The 22,844-nt window shown below is 37.6% G+C and overlaps 1 protein-coding gene across 1 annotated transcript in view; it reads right to left on the minus strand.

The window, feature by feature from the left end:
* PATJ (PATJ crumbs cell polarity complex component) overlaps positions 1-22,844 on the minus strand; it is a 196,727-nt gene that overhangs the window by 131,969 nt on the left and 41,914 nt on the right. The window contains exons 13-17 of the mRNA XM_060773627.2: positions 19,860-19,936; positions 18,633-18,689; positions 16,811-16,945; positions 13,655-13,822; positions 8,622-8,750 (exon numbers count right to left, since the gene is read on the minus strand). Coding sequence (XP_060629610.2) covers positions 8,622-8,750; positions 13,655-13,822; positions 16,811-16,945; positions 18,633-18,689; positions 19,860-19,936 — 566 coding nt within the window. The remainder of the gene's footprint in view (positions 1-8,621; positions 8,751-13,654; positions 13,823-16,810; positions 16,946-18,632; positions 18,690-19,859; positions 19,937-22,844) is intronic.

Consider the following 22,844-nt stretch of genomic DNA (forward strand, 5'->3'; position numbering starts at 1 on the left):
TCTTCTGATACATCCAAGCATGACAGTGAGGAATTGTTTAAAAGCAAACATGTGGATATGAACAGACACCAATCTCAAAAGAGCCAAGTCAAGTAGAGCTCCAAAATAAAGACAACAAATGGAATACAATGAAAATAGAGAGATTTTGAGATTCAAATATCACCTGCATTGCAAAGGAAGTCCATAGTTAAACAGGCACTAGAAGCTGAAAATGCATGGTTCTAATCTGTTGACTCATTTATTTATTTATTTATTTCCTATATTTATACCCCACCCTTCTCACCTGGGGGGGGGGGGGACTCAGGGCAACCCCACAACAAGCACCATACGATGCGATCACCATCATAAAACATTCAACAAAAACATTAAAACAGTTAATTAAAAACAATTGATTAAACACACCCATTAAAAACCAAATCCAAATCTGGGTCAATTCATTGTCACGAGTTGCCTAAGTCTTCTTTCCACTTGCTGCTATTCAATGATTGAACGCCTGGTCCCACAGCCAAGTCTTAAGTTTCCTTCTACAGGACAGGAGGGAGGTGGCCAGTCTGATGTTCCTGGGGAGAGAGTTCCACAGACGGGGGGCCACTGCTGAGAAGGCTGTCCCTCATCCCCACCAATTGCATTTGTGATGGTGGTGGGATCAAGAGCAGGGCCTCTCCAGATTATCTTAAACTTCGTGATGGTTCGTAATAGCAGATACGTTCGGACAGGTAATCTGGGCCAGAACCGTTTAGGGCTTTAAAGGTTAAAAACCCTAAATGGTTCTGGCTCAATGATGTTTTGATTACAGCTGAGCAACTAATGACCTTGCCTATATTATGACCTACCATCTTGAATGATAGGGAAGCCATTCAACAGCCAAATAATTACAAACAAACTCAAATCAATCAACTAGTTTATACCCAGCTACAAAGCAGACAGCAAAAAAGAAGCCAAACAATGCCAAAACACCATTTATGTCTAGGGAAAGTTGATAGCCTCAATCTCACAACATGACTATAACTTCCAAACCAGCAACAGGAGTATTTGGTTATTCAATCATTCACTATTCAATCAAAGATTACAAATCAACTGCACCACATTTAATGATGATTAATGCAAGACAGGTTCCTACTTAACCAAGGCATGCAAACAAGCTTCAATATTAAAAAACAACAGACTCCAAAATTGTCATTACCAGGATTAAAACCGATCTTAACCACTGCAAGTGACAAATGTGAACAAGAAATTGTATGGCTTGCACCCAGGTTCTTAACTGCAATACGTCCCTGAAATACCTGTGAATTCAGATGCAAAACATAATTAAGAAATTAACACTGGAGTTTTTAACATCAACCTGCACTAGAATCAATATCATGATACAAGAAATGTCTTAGTGAGATATTCAGTAACGTGGATCCAGCTTGAGAAGATCTGATATCAGACCTAGCTTTGTTAAACACATTTTCCACAGGGCTGGCTTTTCCCTTTTGTAAGGACAGTGAATACAAATTGAACAAAGACAATGAAAATGCTAGAAATGGTGTAGGACTAAGAAAAACATTTCCAATTTTCAGGAAGAAACTGAAAACTTTGAACTGCCTAAAGACCAAAGATGCGTCAATTTATACTATTATTTACTACATTCATGCAGACATATTTTCATTATATAAAAGCACCTTAAACTCATTCAGTTTTTTCTTCTTTACCTTTCTTCTTGACAGGAATTTGAAATAACAGTCAGGATCATTTAGTGTTTCCTAAGACCTCCCTTTTAAAAGTTTTTGATGTTTAGCCTGTGAAACACACTTTCTTTCCTATGCTCTCGCTTTGGGAAATATACACAAGCATGCTAGATAATTGATTATTTTTACAAAAATTACTAGAAAGCAAAATATTTGCATATTATTGGCAAAGAGTATAGGTTTCTACAGCGCTTTCAGTCCAAAGCTTTTTTAGGGGATGGAGATATATGTATGCGAAAGAGACAACTTAAAGACTACAGATCAAGTAAAATGATGTCATCTCTGAATACGCCAGCAACACTACATAAAAGTTAGTTAAGAGGTGAGCAACTCATCCAAACAGAGAATTCGAGTTTATTACTCAACCTGGAATTTGGCGCGCATATTAGATCTAACACCATCCCATGTTTAATTACTAGACATGGAGGAAGTAGCAGACATAGGTTTGAGTTGTGTCATATGGCACCACAAGAGTTACAGTCATCAACTGGCATGTTGATTCAACTACTGGTTTAGAAAAAAGAGAAATTCTGAGAAGTGGTCTAATAAAAAGGAAAGCAAACACATTTATCCATGTGCTCCCACCTTCCTTATTTATTTATTAGGAAGAGCTTGAATTTTCTACTTTCTACCTTCATAAATCACTCTCCTATATGAAATCTTACTTCCCTCTGTAAAGAGTCTAAAAGTTGAACATATAGCTCAGAATGTAGAGAACAAAATGAAAGTGAGGGCTGAGAGATTTACCCCTGAACTACAACTAAACATTTAGATTTTTAGAAACAATTGCTCCCTTGTCATCAACAAAGGAGAAATTAAGCCCAAATTAAGGCGCATGGCACTCAGCCTGCCATTTCATACACTGCAATTGCTGAGAGAGAGATATTTAAGTGTTGATAATATATTCTAGCTTGATTCCGGTTTTGTAGTTATTTGTCTTGCCAAAAGAACCACAATCATCATCTTGGCTGTTAAAATCAATAGCTTTGCAGATAAATGAATACAAGTTGGCAAGTGAAGAACCTTCACTATGGAAAGTGGAGGGTGTAGAGCTTGCAAAATAATGTGAGAACAGATATGTTTACAACCACGTCATTGCCTCTATATGTGTAATGTTGCTGCCTTATATGGAAGATAAGAAGATAGCTTATATTTAGATTCAGAGAGTCATAGAGTTGGAAGGGACCACAAGGGGTATTCGGTCCAACCCCATGACACACAAAAAGACACTCAGAAAACAAAGTTCATGTAGGATGTCCACATGTGTAGATGTGGGTGTGTGCACACCCAACACATCGCTATAAAACTACAGTCCTCAAGTTATGAACAAGATAGATTCTGTAGGTTTGTTCTTAATCTGAATTTGTTTGTAAATCAGAACAGGTATTTTTAAGTGTAACTCCAGCCACACACACACTGAATAGCATAGGGAAGGTTTAACAGTATACCCTGTGGTGTTTGTTTTTCTGTCTGTGCTTGTTCAGAAGATTTCACCTTTCTTTCTTATGATAACTGGATTTTGGAAAAAATGCTTATTCTGGCAACAAGGATCGGTGAAAAAGCTTAAGTGGAAACATCTTTTTCTCCATGATAACTCTTCCAGGAGTGAATTTCCCATCCTAGGGGTAGATTTCTCTCACTTCCTGATGTCTTATCTCCGTTCTTAACAATGAGTAGCTTGTAAGTTGGATGTTTGTAACTTGGGGACGGTTTCCATAGTTTTCCAGACAAATGAATCCCAAACCGCCCATTTTGGGATTCTCTTCACCTTCCAAAAACATCTGGCAAGTCTCATTATTATGAACAGAATACTGGAAGAGACAGACAAGTGAGAAACGGCTAAGAATTCCAGAAATACAGAAAGCCTCAGATATGGCCTTTGTTCTCCCAGCAATAAACCTCTGTCCAGCTTTCCAAAAGTGAGTTTTACTGTGTGTGATTTATTACGTAATTACAGCAAAGAGATATTAGAGCTCATTAATTATCTCACACAGTATAAAACTTTTAAATTAAGTTATTGGCCATACAAATGTCACAATGGATGCCATTTACTCACTTTAATATATTATGATATATTGCAAATGCTGCTGGAAAAGAGAGGATATTTTTTTTCCAGTAAGCTTAAGAAGCAAAACATGCAGGCTGCCCTTTGCATTTGGGTAGTTTCTCTGTATTCATTCTCCATCCATTTAAATTTGCCTGATACAATGGGATGGTATGCGCTACCATTCTCCTCCCTCCCTTTCTTTCCTTTCCTTTCTTTCTTCACCGTCTCCCCTTATCTTCTTCCAAAAAATCAGCAACTTCCCTCACAATAAGTCTCCTGACCCTATGAAGGATTTTCACTACTACTCCGTTCATGAGTCTCCTTTACAAATATATAGGTTTTTATTTTTATCTCATCCTGAGTTTTTATCATTGTATCTTGCACATGTAGCCCGCTCACTGTGATTGTGTTTGATTTTCTATTGTATTACTTTGCATTGTTTGTTATATTTTATGCTTGTTTTATTTTATTTTATTTTATTATGATGTTGCCTTATGCTTTTTATGTTACTGTATTGTAATGCATTTCTGGGCTTGGCCTCATGTAAGCCACCCCGAGTCCCCTTCGGGGAGATGGTGGCAGGGTATAAAAAAAGATTATTATTATTATTATTATTATTATTATTATTATTATTTAAGAGCATATACACATCACTTGGCTAGTTTCCAACAGACCTCATAACATCTGAGGATGCCTGCCACAGATGTGGTTGAAATGTCAGGAGAGAATGCTTCTGGAACATGGCCATCCACACAGCAATCCAGTCAGATAGTTATTCATACTTGCAGAGGTACAAAGTAGCCTTAGGGTTTCCCTTTTCTCGAAAGGGTATGTACATTGGCTATGTGTTGAAATGCTGTCTGGGAATTATCTGAATCCAACACAACATGAATATATCAAGTTGGAATACACTATTCTACACTGTTTTCATTCAAATCCACAAAAATGTACCTTGTGAAAGTTTTCTATCACTGAGGATATGCTGGCATGTATGCTACTAGCACACAGCCAGAAGGATACAGCCAGGGATACACTCACATGCAGTATAACCTCCAACTTTCCCATGAAGCAGGAACAGACATACTTTCACCCTCATGTAATCCTTGTTTTCAATTAAAAAAACTTACGTGCTGTATTGAGCCAGTGTGGTATTGTGATTTGAGTGCTGGTCTAGGACTTGGGACCAAGATTCAAGTCCCTGTTCAACCATTGGATGACTTTAAGCACTCGCTCAGCCTCAGAGGAAGACAAATGCAAGACTCTTTTGAACAAATCTTGCAAAGGAAACTCCATAGGTTCAATGTAAGTTGAAAAATGACTTGAAGGCACATAATAACAACCAACAGGATATGTCAAGAGTGAGAAATTCTGGAAGATCCAAAGGTCAATTTTTAGCCTCCATAATCACATTTCTGAATAAGATCCATTAAAAATAAATTCCATTTAAATTCATTTCTAAGTGATACAACTGTTAAGTTTCTTCATATAAAATTAGGGGTTTTCCCAACTGTTGGTGGTAACCCCCACTTCAAATGATACAAACTTACTTCTTCATGTATGGGGCATGGTTATTTTTATTTTGGGGATGGAGAATTGGGGTCTGCAAGCTGCATAAACTTACATGGGTCACATGGATTCTCCAGGATTCACCTTGCTGCTGCTGAAGCTGTTGTTGTGTGCTTTCAAGACATTTCCATTTTACTGAGAGCCAAAGATGAGTGTCACAGGATTTCGTCACCAAGATTTGATTTTTGGGGGGGGGGGGGGGGGTTTGACTTTGCCTTCTCCTAAGGCAATGTTTCTCAACTTGAGGGTCAGGACCCCGGGGGGGGGGGGTTTGTAAGGAGATGTCAGAGGGGTTACCAAAGACCATCAGAAAACTCAATATTTTCTGTTGCTCATGGGGGTTCTGTGTGGGAGGTTTGGCCCAATTCTATCATTTGTGGGGTTCAGAATGTTCTTTTAATGTAGGTGAACTATAAATAACAGCAACTACAACTCCCAAATGTCAAGGTCTATTTTCCCCAAACTCCACCAATGTTTACATTTGGACATATTGAGTATCCGTGCCAAGTTTGGTTCAGATCCATCATTGTTTGAGTCCACAATGTTCTCTGGATGTAGGTGAACTACAACTCCAAAACTCAAGGTCAATGCCCATCAAACCCTTCCAGTATTTTCCGTTGGTAATGGGAGTTCTGTGTGCCAAGTTTGGTTCAATTCCATCATTGGTGAAGTTCAGAATGTTCTTTGATTGTAGGTTAACTAGAAATCCCAGCAACTACAACTCCCAAGTGACAAAATCAATCCCTTCCAAACCCCACAAGTATTTAAATTTGGTCCAGTGAATGAAAATACATCCTGCATATCAGATATTTACATTACGATTCATAACAGTAGCAAAATTACAGTTATGAAGTAGCAACAAAAATAATGTTATGGTTGGGGGTCACCACAGCATGAGGAACTGTATTAAGGGGTTGCGGCATGAGGAAGGTTGAGAAACACTGCCCTAAGGTGAGAGTGTGTGACTTCCCAATGTCACCCAATGCATTTCAAACCCTAGTTTTGAGCAGTCCAATGCTCAAACCACTGCACCATGCTGACTCCTTTGCTTTGCTCACTTCTGGACAAAATACAAAGTTAGTCCCACTTAGTATGCAGCAGTCATGGGCAAACTGCAACCCTCCAGATTTTTTGGACTTCAACTTCCACCGTTCCTAACAGCCGGTAAGCTGGTTGGGATGTTTGGGCGTTGGAGTTCAAAACAGCTGGAGGGCCAAAGTTTGCCCATTCCTGGTAGACAGCATTAATATCAATAGAAATTGTAGTGAGACTAAATCATCCTTATTCATTTTAAGTCGGAGATAAACAGCATTTAGCCCTTTGCTCTACACACACACAACATATTCTTCCATGTGCTCCAGATGTTTTATACTACAATGCCTATCCACCACAACTAACATGATCAATGAAGATTACACTTTGAGTTCAAAATGTTTGGAGGGTGTAGAATTCCTACTCTGCTAATATGCTAAAGCAGTGCTATTCAAAGTGGTGGTCTGTGAGTTATTGGGTGCCAGTGAGAGTAATGTTTAAATAAGATAAAGCTATATTAGAAAGAGCAACAGAGAGAGTTTATAAAAAACAGAGTGACTTTTGTAAGAGCAGCTACTGGGTATATTACCTAAAACATGTGTTCCAAAGTCTCTTGAGCATATAAGACAGGCAAGTGCTTAGACTGATGGAGTGGAGAAGCAAGTTCAAAATGCTCCAGAGGCCAGTTAGCAATGGCAATGCCCATGACTTTGGGGCTAAGGTGACCATTCAGCTTTCTACTGGTCAGTTCAGACTGGAATAGAAAGCCCTATTTTTAGTGACATACTGTAATTTCTTTTTGTTTCAAATGGCCTGTCAAAACAATTGCTGTGACTGAGTATACCTCATTAATATCTATGTACTGTACCATAAAAAGCTTTGTATCTCAGCAAGGGCACAGAGCATTTTGTAAAATTTGTAATATAAACCAATATTTTAAAATGATGGAAGATCTAAAACTAAACGGCTTACAGCCCATTTCAACTAATTTAAATTTAGCTGCATCCCAACCCAGTCAGTGCATTTGCATCTCTAAGTAAATAAAGCTGTTATTAAAATCTCAATTAATTCTGATCATACGAGAAAATAAAAGCAAATGTACACATTACTGCTCTCTGTGAAGGATCGTAAGGACTGTAGTGTAAAATGTATAACCACCAAATCAAAACATATAGAGAACACATGATTATTTGAGTCTTCTCAGTGAAACAAGCATACTCTTAAGTATTTATTTTTCAGCAGTTCCCAAATCAGCTCTTAGTTTATAGAAGCACAACTCATTTTGTACCCTTCAGCACAAAATCACTTGTTTATTTTGTTATACTACAGCACCGTGAATGTTCATAGATGCACATACCTGATAACAAAGAGCTACAGTAGCTAAAATATTTCTCAGGCCCTTAAAAGTATCACATTAACGAGCAACGTTAAAGCCATATCATACCATTTTCAATTCCCAATGTCTAAAATATGAGTATTATTGCACTTCAAAAAAAAATCTTATAATTTATGATAACTTTAAGTGCCTAATTCTTTGTTAGAAGCTTCTGAAAGTTTTGTCACTGAGAACCACATACATGATTGGCTTATATTTTAAGTGTGGAGAAATGTTGTTCTATCTAGTCTGATGTTGGACTACAGGAGTTATACCGGAGACAATACACTGAGTCCACTATTTTTCCCACAGGCTAGAAGAAGTTTTTGCCAGCCTTACCTCAAAATGCCAAGAATCAAGCATGCAAAGAGTATCTGATTTGGTGCTGTTTTCTATTCCAGCTATAATACTTGTAGCAGTATACTCTTATACCAGTAATAAGAAGCTCTCATTTTAATGTGAAAGCTGAAGGCTACTTTTTGTTCAGTAGTCCCAAAAATTATACTCATTCAGCCCTTTGTAAGACTTCACTGAAGATGACTTATGATACAAAATCAATTTGGGGAAGGGGGACAACAATCCGTGACTCCACACCCAGGATGTCATAGAAAGGGTTTGAACCAGAATTTAGCAAGTGTGCTATTGGTTTATAAGGAAAAATCATGGCAACAGAAAAAAGAGCAAGTATCAAAGTATTATTTTAATTGATTTATTTTATGTTAAATTTTGAGATGGTATTTTTAATCTGCATTTTGTTGTTTAGAGCTGTCTCATGTGTCACTTTTGGCAAAAAGGCAGGATACAGATTTAATAAATACATGAAGCAAATGTAATTACAAGGCATCAGATTATCACTGGATGTTCAGCATACCTGGTAATCTAAAATACTGAATCCTAAGCCTGTTTTCAAGTCTTTTTCAAGCGCCACCACTTTGAGTTCAGAAGACCACAGTGCTAGATCCACATCTTCTTCTTCTTCTTCTGGACATCTAGGTTTCACCTGAGAGATAAGGGACAATACAGTTTAGAAATCTAATTTGAAATGACAGGAAGGCTAATTTTCAGTGAGTTGTGTGAAGTGTTATTTTAATTGAGTCCCCGCAATAAAAGTAATTGTTAAACGATTTTATTTATGTCATTCTTATAGATGGTTTTATTGCTATATGTGTTTGTTGTTTGTATTGTTTTTAAAATGTTGTGAGCTGCTTTGGGTCCCATTCAGGGAGAAAAGCGGGATATAAATAAAGATTTATTGTTATTTAAATTATTTATATTATTTTAACTGACAACCTAATAGACATAAATAAGATATCTAGTTTGGATTTTGATAGTAGCATAAATTTAAATATGTCTTTTGAAAATTTAAACTGAAAATTAGAGCGCTAAGGCCCCTTCCACACAGGTATGTAAAATCCACATTGAACTGGATTATATGGCAGTGTGGACTCAGAAAATCCAGTTCAAAGAAGATATTGTGGAGTATCTGCCTTTTTACTCTGGGTAATATGGCTGTGTAGAAGGGCACTAAATTGCTCCCAGTAGATTGACTTGCAAAAGCAAAATTGGATAGCTAGCATAAGGCAGAAGGAAAGAATAAGACATGGGACACCTGAAATACCTGATCCAGGAATTATTTTACCAGGAAGGCAGTAAGTGACCACTGTTTCTTTGCAAGTCATTTTTGACCTAAGCATAAACTATATCATAAGCTTGTTGGAAGGATTACTGCCTTGGGTAATTTCTGCAAAGTGCTTTGAACATCCTTAGATGCAATATAAATTCATAAATAAACACAAGGACATAAAGGATTCAGCCATATGATTCATACTGATTTAAAGCCAGGTGCGAGATCATAAATATTGGAGTACTCCAAGCTTAAGACTTGAATCGCAAGAGATATAACTGTTTACAGTAGAAAGAAATTCCATTACAAAGGATGTCTACATTTAAATGGGTTCATGTGCACAGGGTTTAAATAAGTTTAGGAGATTCATGGAAATTCTTTTTAAAAAAGACCTCTGAGTCATCTGCAACTAATTTGAAGATGAAGAAACTCTTCCTCTACAATGGTCAAAAGAATCTAAAAACACAAAAGTATGTAAAAGTATTCCTAACACTGTGGTGTAATTCTCCACAAGTGTTTGCTTTCAAGAAAGAGAATGAACATTTTATTTGTTGACTTTTGTAATGGAAGAAACAAAAAAACAATGTTTTGGTCTGGTTTCAACAGTTTTAAAATCAGGAGAACATGCTCACGAGAGTTCCCTATTTCAGAAATCTCTACTTCACTAAACCCAGTTTCTCCACTACACCTACTTTCTTTACCATCAATAATATCTGACAGATCTTTCCAACTTGTTTTCAATTGATTTCCTCTTAGGATGAATCTGTGTGTGACTTCACAAAGTCACTCACATTGATTTCTGTACCTCAGTGTGGATTCAAACTCTGGCCTTCCAAAAATGAAACCATACAATGTCACAATGTTTATCTTGTGAGGTTCTATCTATCTCTCTGCAGCCAAAATTATGTGGATGTTCAGTTATCCCAACCATTGTCACCAAACGTAAAGGTTTTTTCCCTACCTCTGCCACTAATGTGAGGAGCCACTTCTGTCCCACTGCTGTCGCCACTAAACTTCGGAGATTGCCTAGATGCCGTTGCAATCACTGTGTAAGATTTTATCTTAAATGTCTGAACTCTACTTTCCAATAACAATATAATAATAACTTTTTTTTGTATCCTGCCACCAATTCCCCAAAGGGACTCTGGATGGCTTACATGGGGACAAGCCTGGTCAAATATAGATTAAAATAAACACAGTAAAATTGATAAAAGCAATATCATAAACAACATAAAAACAACCTCAACATAGAAGTCATATTACTAAACTTGGGTGGGCAGGGGCTTGTACAATACAATTACAAGGACAAGGATGATGGAAAAAGTGCATGAGCCAGATGATAAGTTAGGGCTAGAAGGGAAATGCCAATTAGAACAATACATCTATAGGGCAGGAAACAGTGGTAAAATGCAAAAGCTAGATATTAAGTTATGGCTGGGGGGAGGGGCAAAATTATCTAGTGAGCTGTTTAATCAAAGGCACAGTGAAACATCCACATTTTTAGGTTTTTATGAAAAGTGGACAGGGTAAGCACCTGTCTAATCTTCCTTGGGAGAGAGTTCTATAGCCGAGGGGCCACTACTGAGAAGGCCCTCTCCCTTGTCCCACTAGCTGTACTTGTGATAGAGGTGGGAGCTAGAGAAGGGCCACCCCAGAAGATCTTGGAGCTCGCACAGGTTCATAAGAGAAGATGTGATCGCAAAGATAGGCAGGTCCCGAACTATTTAGGGCTTGTAGATGATAACCTGCACCTTGAATCGAGACCGGAAACTTATCGGCAGCCAGTTGAGCTGTTTAAACAAGGGGGTTGACCGTTTCCTGTAATTCGCTCCAGTTAACAACCTGACCAACATACAGTGTTCATGAAGACAAAAGTGTAAACACAGAATATGGATAAAACATCACAGATGAATACATTTCATCACATCTCTCACTCTCATACACATATTCTATGTAATGTTCACCCTGACTCATACTCTCCTATATCTCTGATCCTGACTAGGGGTGCATCTACACTGCAGAATGAATGCAGTTTGACACCACTTTAACTTCCATGTTTTGGAATCATGGGAGTTCTAGTTTGGTAAATTCTGACAGAACAGGTACAGTGGTTAGCGATACTATCATAATGCATGCTAATTGTAAGATTGTAGTTATTGAGCCTGCAAATCCTGACTAGACTATGTCACTGCTTAGCAATAATTCTAATTAAAATGTTGCATCTCAGTTAAATGAGATATTTGGAATGTTTAAACTAAATTATCCAAAGCAGAAAGAATATCCATCATCATGAAGAAGGGAACTCCAAAAGCAAATGTTTTCTTTATTATGGGAACACAGAAAGCAAAAATCCAGGACCTTAGAAAGGTTAATAGTGAAAACTGCAGTCTTTCAGTCTGCATCCAGTCTTTGTTCACAAGATGGAAGCAATCAGCTAATGGGAGAACAGAGACTGGGTATAATTCAAAGCTTTCGCTCCGTTATTAAACTGAAGAATGATGAATGGGATGTACACCATCAGCATGTCGACTCCTTGATTTACATACCTTGTATCATTAATACAATGATGTTTCTAGCTACCTGCCTAAATAAGCCACTAAGAGTTTCCAATTAAAGTAAAAGTAGTAAAGTCACTAACATGAAATATCTCTGAAGATACATTTGCTAAAAGAACATCATAGCTTTGCTGCAAAAGTTCACCTCTACAGAGTGCATGGAAGTTAAGCGTGACTTTCAAAAGCTAGCCAGTGTTTAGTGATGGTTTAAAAGAAAAAGGAAGGAAACATAGGTTCATAAACAAGACAACATAATTATCATTTTTTTCTGATGGAATTATAGTTTGCAGCTGAACGGCCCTATCTTCACATACAAAGTGCTTCAGTGTTTGAATGGGGGATCTGGAAAAGCCTTGTGAGCAGTCCCTGAATTTTCAGCCAGGGCAGCTACTAAGAACAAATAAGTCATCATTCACATTTACCTTTGATGCTAGCATAAGTGCTCAGACTTCTCTACATTATATGCAAAGCCTACAATGACAGGTCTCTAGGAGGCATAGGAGAGCTTAAGCCAGCCTAAGTAAAGGTAAAGGTTTCCCCTTGAAATTAAGTCTAGTCCTGTCGCACTCTCGGAGGTGATGCTCATCTCCATTTCTAAGCCAAAGAGCCGGTGTTGTCCATAGATGCCTCCAAGGTCATGTGGCCGGCATGACTGCATGGAGCCACCCTACCATGTATCAAAAGAGGACATATAGCAGAAGGCCAACATTTTCAAACTCTATTTTCTCAAATATGATTCAGTAGAATTACTCTGAAACAAATAAACCCATGAGATTCTCACTCAAATTGTTTTCTGTTTTCAACTCTTTCAATAATAAACTATGAGACCAATTTGCCTTAATTTCCTTTCTTCACCTGCCCCATTTCTCAAGATATATTGGTCTTGAGGTATTTTCAGCATTCTGAGAACCTAGTTCATATCTTGCTCCAAAAACAATAGTGAACAGCTGTAACTATTATTGTTTGATGTTTTGATGTGCCTTTAAGTAATTTCTGATGTAAGGTGATGGCTTAATTTCTGACTTAAGGTGACTTAAGGTGATGAGACAAACCTTTCAATTGAGACAGCGTGATTTGTGCCAAACATCCAGGGAGTTTCATGGCCGAAGAGAGAAGCCTGATTTCCAGAGCCCTATCTTAGTCCAACACTTAGATCCCTACTACACTGACGACATTGTAGTTGAAACAATCACAATTAATCTAGCTTTTCTTTTTGGGCAAGGAGAGTTCCTCTTCCATTCCAGTAGAGCACCTTACTTTCATTTCAGTAGATCATATGAAAATGAATATTTAGTTATTTCTACGAATTAGATTAATATAGCATCTGACTTCAAATCATGAACCCTAGCAATCTCCTGTACATATACATATGGAAAATGTATTGAAATGCCAGGTCCACTGCAAGTGACATTGCTCAATATTTTCACTGTTTCATTGGAACCTTCATAGTATGATATAAAATGGCTAAAAATAAAGTTCTGTTAGCAAAAGAGATACTCCTTCTCACCTAGCTAACTTTTATATGAAAAGGCAGTTATATGTTACTGAATATATGGGGATAAATACAGATATGAATAGTCAGGAAAAAAAACACTATAAAGCACAATACATAATGAAAAATTGAAAATCAACTGCAATACAACAGATATTCAATGCAAGAGCAAAAACAAATATCTTTGGAAAGTTCAGCATCTTCCTATTGGGGCTAAATAACACCATTTTTACCTTTGGTTCTGGAGAAGAGGCAATAACAGAGGTGGGCTCATCAACAAAGGATTCTGTGCCATCATCAAACAAGCGCCGACAACAAACCAAGGTAAATGGTGGTGGAACTTCCTTAAGAAAAGACACAGCTTCACGCCGGGTTTTTCCATAGAGCTGGACACCATTTACCTGTGCGGAGAAATGAGATTATACATTGTAAGTTTGAAAGGTTGGCCTGAGTCCAACCCAGAAAACCTAAGATGAAGAAGACAGCCCTTGAAGTTGCCCATTAATAATCACCTGGATAACAATTTGAAAAGGAGCATAGATCACCTGGTGGCAGTTTGAATTTGAAACCTGACACACTCACATAGCTATATATCTCAGCATAAGAAAATATGTAACATCTTCTTTTCTGGTGACATGTTAAGTGGATAAAAGAGTTTAGCCTTCTGTTTTGTATAATAAACACACTTTTCTTGTGTTCATTTCTTTGCCAGCACTTTGCATACATTGCATTAGTCTTCCCTGAAAGCTTGGACTGCAGCTTACAATATATGGTCACATGGCATGAGTGATCACATATAGTACAACCCTAGTATAGGCAAGAAATAAGTTCAGGATAACTCGCATATACCTGAAACCATGGATAATAGTGAAACCTATATTTTGACTATATTTGGGACAGATGCAAGACATCGCCTAAAGAAGTCCACAAACTTTTCTGGGAGAAAGGGGGTGTTTTTTGGAGCATGTGTAACTGAAACTATAGATATCAAATCTGTGGTTAAGGGAGGACATACTGTATTAGTGTCACATTCCTAATAGAGACTTTGTTGTAACTGCTGCTGTCATGCACGCTGCTAGCAAAAAAAGAGTAAATACCGCTCTTACTTCTTAGGACACCAGATTTTGTGGACCATCAAAGCTATAGTGGCAGATGTAAACATTCATGCTGTTCGCAAGCAACAGTAAAGAAAGGATTTCTTAGCAAATGTAATGATATCGGCTGAGAAAAGATTGGCATTCAGATACAATTCTTCTGCAAATCACTACTTTCGATGCTGCACCACCAGGAAATCCACCAACCTGGGGAGCATGCTAATCTGTGAATGAATCCCACTGCATTTTAGTAGAGGCTGCTATTCAATTGTATGTTTACAGAATATTAAAATTAAAGTATTTTCTTGGCACATAGAGCATGCAATGGTTTACCACACCACGAGCACCCAATAATAATAATAATAATAATCATCATCATCATCATCATCTTTATTTATATCCTGCCCCTCTCCAAACAGGACTTGGGGCAGCTTACAAAAAATAAAACACAGTACAAAAACCAAAGCAAAAATAAAACATAATATATAAACAGCAACCTCAAAAACAGAAAATAAACACAACACAAAAACCAAGGCAGAAATAAAAACATGGTAGAAGGTACAATTTTATAAATAATATATTTAAGTATTAATTATTTTATACCAAATTTGAAAAATAGTTGTGCTGTATGCATCTTTGTTTAAACATTTCCAAGCTCAATGAATTTCTAGAGTATTTGCTGTGCATATTCTGCCATATCTAGGTATTACACACATCTCTCCTTAAATAATAGAAATGCATTCAGACAACATTGTCTTTGACATTGCAGCTTTTCTTGTATGAGTATTCATATACACAAACAAGCTCCACTTACCCTGAAAAAACCTATTTCTTCATTAGAATATAGCAGAAGTGTAGGAGGATCATGTTTCATTTCGAAATTAGAATTTTTGGACGCCTCCCAAAAGTAGTAAACAATCTGCAAACATGATGTATGCTATGCTCTCTTTTGCTATACTCCCTTGTTTAGATGCAGAAATAACTTTTTCAAAGATAAAATGTGTTGGTTTTTTTTCTGACTGGGTATCAGATTGGCATTGCATCCTCATTATTTTCACCAAGAGGTCCATTATAATTCCCAAATACAAAAATGTGAGTGGCTACAGATGAAAGCAATAGGCTAGAAATGGAAAAACTGAATGCAATTGTTGGCTTGTAAATCCAGGATTCTGTAATCATAACTGCTGAACATTAGACCATAGCATGGCCTTTTAATTTTCTTGTAACATTTTGGGTTAACTGCTAAAAGAAATCTATTTATTTTGTTTTAACCCTTCATAGGAAACATTCCTACAGATTTGGCCAGCGTGATTTCACAACTGCCCCCTTTCCTAGAAAGTGCAGCTCTGGCCACCGTGTTTCATGTCATAACAACCTCCCAGTTATGACTATTATAATGTGCTCCACATGAGGTTGCCATTGAGAAGTGTTCAGAAGCTACAGCTAGTGCCAAGAATGGTGTTAGTTGTGGAATTTCAAAACCATACAAAGACCTAATGAGAACTGTGAAGGCTTTGAATGTGCTACCACGCTCAATAAAAGGTTCTGATATTGCCCTATAAGGCCCCAAATGGCTTGGATATCTAAAAGACAACCTTCTCCTATATGAGATTTAACAGTAGAAACAGTAGAACAGTAGAAATTCCTGTTGTATGTACCAGTGCTCTTCAGGAGTAAGTTGGTGAATATATATGCCATGGCCTTTCTCCCTAGCGGCATCCATAGTAGAACTTTCTCCCAAAAGAAGTCAAGCTGCTTTCATTCCTTCTGAGGTTCTTAAAACAAGAGGTTGGCTGGTCTGGTTATTATAACTATTTGTCATTTTAAAGAGTTGCTATAGTCTAGTTTTAACTGTTTTTTTGTCTGTGCAAGTAGAGTATTAAATGCTTTTATCCACTCTGCATTACCATGGGGGCCCTAGTGGTAAGTGAAATGCTTTAAACTAACTTACTAAATTATTATAATGAACTTGCAATATCTGTGAAGAGTGCAATTGTATAAGATTGTCAACCTGTGGGTCCCTAGGTGGGTCCCTAGCCAGTTTACCAGCTGTTAGGATTTCTGGGAATTGAAGGCCAAAACATCTGGGGACCCACAGATTGAGATCCACTGGTATAAGACATTCAGGGCCAAGATTGTATTATTAGTTGCTTTGCATTCTTGTAGCTTTAATTTTTGCTTCCCCTTCTTTAGCCACACAATAAAAGGTACATGAATGTACCTCAAAAACAGACCCCTGAACAAAACATTGGGATATTGTTATTTTTAGTAGTTATTTTTTCATGCAACATCTACCTCTAAAAGTTCGTCTTCTAATTGCAGTATGCCAAGTTGAGCAATTGGTCCATCCGCGGCAATTGAAGAAATGTAATGATGTCCTTCAAATGTATCCAGTTCAACCCCTAATCTTAATGTGTGAATAGGTAGCAACTGTTGAAAACAAATAACATAAATTAAGAATTCAAATGTGGATGTTCTTCTGACTGTACAACTTTGTTCAAATTCATTCAGTTGAATATGACTACATTTAATAAAAACGTAAATTTGATAAGGAAGCAATTGGAGGAGCACAGTAGTTGTTCAGAGAAAATCCAAGTATTTTTTATTGTCTTTTGGCTGTTTTTACCTACAGTGCACTCGGTACTATGGCAAATATGTATCAGAAAATTAATTTTTTTAAGTTTATGAGACAAGTTGATATATTACTATCCTTCAAACATAACCAAAAAGGAGACAACAGTCTCCTCTCTGCAAAGCAATAATTGGGATGTTTCTTTACCATGTGATAGTGCAGCTATTTCCAGGTCATAGCATAAATGATTATACTAACTTTTCCAGTATCAGAATCTAATGCATATAGGGATCGGTCTGCAATAGCTACAAGAACAGCAAATCTAGTAGAGCTGGAGAATGCTTACATCTCAGAATGTAGGCTGTGTATAAAAAAGGAATAGCAATGTTGTTTAAGCTTTGCCATATACAAATGGGTAACAGAATGATATACACATGTCAATTACTCATCATCTCGAAAACTCAAGGGTCTGTTTGTGCTGCACTGATATATTTAGCCAATTAATCCTTGCAAAAAACCAAGTTTTAGAGCACTATTTCTCAACCTGGATGTTGGGACCCCTTGGGGGAGTCACGAGGGGGGTGTCAGAGGGGTCAACAAAGACCATCAGAAAACACAGTATTTTCTGCGGGGTTCATAATGACCTTTGATTGTAGTTGAACTATAAATCTCAACAACTACAACTCCTAAATGTCAAAGTCATTTTTCCCCAAACTTCACCAGTGTTCACATTTGGGCATATTGAGGATTTCTGCCAAGTTTGGTCCAGATCCATCATTGCTTGAGTCCACAGTGCTCTCTGAATGTAGCTGAACTGCAACTTCAAAACCCAAGGTCAGTATTTTTTGTTGGTCAGGGGAGTTCTGTGTGCCAAGTTTGGTTCAGTTCCATCATTGGTGGAGTTCAGAATGCTCTTTGATTGTAGGTTAACTACAAATCCCAGCAACTACAACTCCCAGAAGAAAAAATCAATCCCCCCCAACCCCACCAGTATTCAAATTTGGGCCTATCAAGTATTTGTGCCAAATTTGGTTCAGTGAATGAAAATACATCATGCATATCAGGTATTTGCATTACAATTCATAACAATAGCAAAATTATGGTAATGAAGTAGCAATGAAAATAATATTATGGTTGGGGGTCACCACAACATGAGGAACTGTATTAAGGGATTGTAGCATTAGGACAGTTGAGAAACACATAAACCTATTTGCTAGAATTTGGCTCCTTCTCCTAGCTGAATGGGCTAAATTGACAATAAAGGGAAAGTTAGGTGTGCCATCCAATATAATTTCTCTTATATAAGACAGGAAGAATGAATCAACAAATGAACATGGCCAGTCAGTTGTTCTATCTGGATTTTAGCATGAAGCTTTTTAAGAAGCAAGTCTTTAAATTATTAAAAAACACATTTGTGGAAAATTAATTTGCAGTAAGAACAGCAATAAAGCAGAACTTGCCAAAAATGTCAAATACATATATATTCCACCTATTTATATTGCAAACATATTAAAGAAAAAAAATAAGGAAATTAAGATCCAGTACCTTTGAATATTTCTGCAGCTCAGCATCATCTGCTATTGGCATGTCCATGCTGACAACCTTTACATTGAAGAAAAGGAAAGAAACCATAGCCTCTGTTTAAATCAAAATCATTTAGCAGTTCCAATTAGAAGAACCCATTCAACTGCTTACTCAACAGTTCCTATTCATTCAATAGAACTACTCTGTGTAGAATTCACAACTGGATTTAGCCCACTGAATACTCTAAAGTAGGCCTGCACAACATATGGCACATGGGCCACATGTGGCCCCTCAGCCATGTTGTTGTGCCACCCCCCATCCACATCACTGTTGCCTGCCACCATTGCGTGCTCCCCCTTGCTGCCACCACCTGCTGTTTGGGGGGGGGGCTTTCCGTTCCCTTCATATCCATTTTGGGGATCTGGAGGGGTTGTCCTATCATTCTTGGGGGTCTGAAGAGGCTGTCTTTATAATCCATTTTGGAGTTCTGGAGGGGTTGTCCTTTCCTATTCATTTTGGCGGTTTAGCGGGCTTATACGAGAAAGGGAGAAGGAAGGGAGAAAAAAGAGGGAAAGAGGAAGAGAGGAGGGGAGAAAGAAAAAGAAAGAAAAAAGAAAGAAGGAAGGAAAGAAAGGAAGGATAAAGAGAGGGAAGGAACGAAGGAAGAAGAGAGAAAAGGAAGAAAGAAAGGGAGGTAGGAAACAGAGAAGGAAGGAATTCAGAAAGTGTGGTGTAGTGGTCTGAACTTCAGAATATGGCCCTGAACCCACTGGATGGCTTTAAGCAAATCACACACTCTCAGCCTAAGTGGAAGACAAAGACAAATCCCCTTTGAATAAATTTTGACAAGAAAACTGTGTGATAGGGTTGCTTTGGGGTCATCCTATGTCTGAAACAACTTGAAGGCACACAACAACAATTCTAATAAATAATTAATTATGCCTTACTTGGAAAGTGAGATGCTAAAAACCTATTAGCAGCCCCCAGAGGCTTAGCCTATCTATTTTGGCCCCTTTCTAATGGCAAGTTGTGCATGCCTGCTCTAAAGTGAGTATACAGTAAATGTAAAACAGAATAAAATGTAACAGTGTGCCTTTGGAGTTAGGGGCAATAGCACCAAAATCCCCAAAAGTAATTTATGTTTCCCCATCCATATCCAAAATATTACTGACCTTTCAATCATAAACAGTATGTAATGTAAAGCACACAGTAATGTAAGTAAAAAAGACACATATACGGATATCATACCATAACTTCAAAATCTGGTCCCAGCAGCTTTTCCCACTTGGATTTCAATTTATTTTCTGATGGCTCGAGGGTTTCTCCTAAATAAAACAATTAACATTTAAAATTGATTCCTGTGAAAATGCATGTATTTCAGTAGAGTGTGATAAAGCACAATCATTCTAAAAATATTAAAAGGGAACTTGGGTGTTTTGCATAGCACAAAGCAATATAAAATTTTGTATGAGTATAACTCAAGCAACAGCTGGCGCTAAAGCACTATTTAATAAATTCCAGAAAGTGTGAAAGGTGGTAGTTGCAAGGATGAGACACGATTGCTGTGTTGAATGATCAATCATTCCTGGCTATCAAGTTAATTTCAACTGATTTTATTACTGGGTTATGAAAGCTCACTCCCCAGGAACGGTGCCATTTCCCAATTACACCAATAGCTGTTCAAGGACTCTATCATCAAAATGTAGCCGCAGACTTTATTTATACATTTGGCAGATATCAACTCTTATTTGGTTTAATTAGGTCAGCGAGTAACATGAACTTCTGCATGAACTTTAGTTTTAAACTAGTCTTCTGTGGGATCTTGGCTATCTTGATATTTATATCTTTTCAGCTTTCTTACTTATGCAAGGAAAGTGGTATTATTGCCATGTAAGACAATTTGACATGGCTAGACAGCACAAAATGACTGGCTGTCCTGCATTTGACCCCCTGCCAGAAACTCAATGTGATTATAAAGAGGTCTTCCTCTAATTACTATTAAACTTGCAGAAATCAAAAGCTTTCACATAAAGACAAACACGTGTTGACATTTTTTTTATTTACTATACAGGGTTAGTCAAAATGCATAGGCCAATAAGCCATTCAATTGAATGGCTTATTGGCCTATGCATTTTGACTAACCCTGTATTTATATCCCACTCGCTTTCACCCCAAGGGCAATATGGCAATATTCAATGCCGCATATACAATAAAAGAAAATGCATATACATAAATACAGATGAAAACATATAATACCATAAAACTGTTAGAACCATGATATCTATTCCAGAAGTCATCATTTGTGTTGCTACAGTTATGCCTGATGCCATAGCCAGGTCTACACTCTTTTATTGAAAATAAATGGATGGAGAAGGCTGTTCTGATTTCATTGGGGAGGGAGTTCCAGAGCCAAAGGCTCACCATTGAGAAGGCTCTGCCTCTCATCCCCACCAGTCGTGCTAGCGGTGGGGGTGGGACCGAGAACAGGGCCTCCCCTGCAGATTTTAACCAGTTCATAGGGAGAGATATGTTCGGACAGGTAAGTTGCTTTCAAATAACTGACAGCTACTGTAGGATATGTTTTCCACAAGCTTTTTTGTATTATAATTTTTTGTTACAACTTTGGACAAGTCATGGGGCATATAATTTGAACAGTACGATTTTTTTTTCTCCTTTGCCTGTATTCAAATGCATAATTTTGTTATATATCCATCTTAAAAACACACACAATGTAAGATTAATGATAACTATTAATTATATGAGTATGAGAGTACAACTAGCTTTGTATCTTAGTTAAAACTTTGGTTGAGTTTTTAAATGAAGTTTTTTTGCAATGTTTCAAAGTTTCTGTTTTTCTAATTTTGTCTGAAAAAGAAAGTTATTAAACCTGCTCAATAATAACAAAACCTCAAAATATGTCAAAGCTGCAGCTGTGCTATACAAGATAACTAGGGAGCAAGTCTCCATGAACTCAGCAATAATTCTTTCCAAGCAAAGATGCGTAGATAGGATTACTTTGCATGCCTTTCATGTGCATTGATTTTCCTCCAAAATGTAAGCCTACTGTCATTTTGGCCTGCTCAGAATCAATATCTGACATACTAAGTAGCTGGACTTCAGCTACATGGACAAAAATTTCTTTTTGAGACTGTATTGTGCCTTTTGAATGAACTTGATTATCCAAAGTAAATATACAAAAAGAATCCATGGGATCACAGTGAAACCAAGAAGATTGTTTCTTTTCCTATTATCAAGAATCTTGCACTGGATTTTGATTAAGGAGAATTCCTTTGAAGGCAGATTTATCTTCCCAGCACAGTCCTGTGTAAACATGTGAAACAACGTAGATAAATTTATTATTAAACTATTGGCCTTAAAGCTTTCTGTACACTGTACAGCAGGCCAAATGGCAAATGCCAGGAGCACCAGTTAGCAGTAAAAGATGCACATAATAATCTGTTGGAATATAGAAGGCTAATTCTAGGAGAAAGGTGGGATATAAATACAACCAATAATTCCATCTATACATTATTAATTGCATATGTAGGATCTTGATGTAATATGAGTCCAGAACCATGCATTAGACAGCCCACCTTTCAACTCATGAAATTGATTGTACTCCAATTAAAATTATAGAGTTGGAAGAGACCTCATGGGCCATCCAGTCCAACCCCTTGCAAAGGAGCAGGAAAATCGCATTCAAAGCTCCCCTGACAGATGACCATCCAGCCTCTGTTTAAAACCCTCCAAAGAAGGAGCCTCCGCCACACTACGGGGTAGAGAGTTCCACTGCTGAACAGCTCTCACAGTTAGGAAGTTCTTCCTAATGTTCAAGTAGAATCTCATTTCCTGTAGTTTGAAGCCATTGTTCTGTGTCCTAGTCTCCAGGGCAGCAGAAAACAAGCTTGCTCCCTCCTCCCTATTTGCCCTCACGTATTTATACATGGCCATCATGTATCCTCTCAGTCTTCTCTTCTTCAGGCTAAACATGCCCAGCTCTTCAAGCCGTTCCTCATTGGGCTTGTTCTCCAGACCTTTGATCATTTTAATCACCCTCCTCTGGACACATTCCAACTTGTCAACATCTCCTTTTAAGTGTGGTGCCCAGAATTGGACACAGTATTCACTTGCTGGGTGAACATGGAATGACAAATATAGAAGCACATAGGTGAACACCATCATGTAGTGTCCCTGTCACCCAGGCGTGTAGCGAGGGGGGGGGGGGGTGTTTAG

Source organism: Anolis sagrei, chromosome 4, assembly GCF_037176765.1.
Source record: "Anolis sagrei isolate rAnoSag1 chromosome 4, rAnoSag1.mat, whole genome shotgun sequence".
Classification (NCBI taxonomy): domain Eukaryota; kingdom Metazoa; phylum Chordata; class Lepidosauria; order Squamata; family Dactyloidae; genus Anolis; species Anolis sagrei.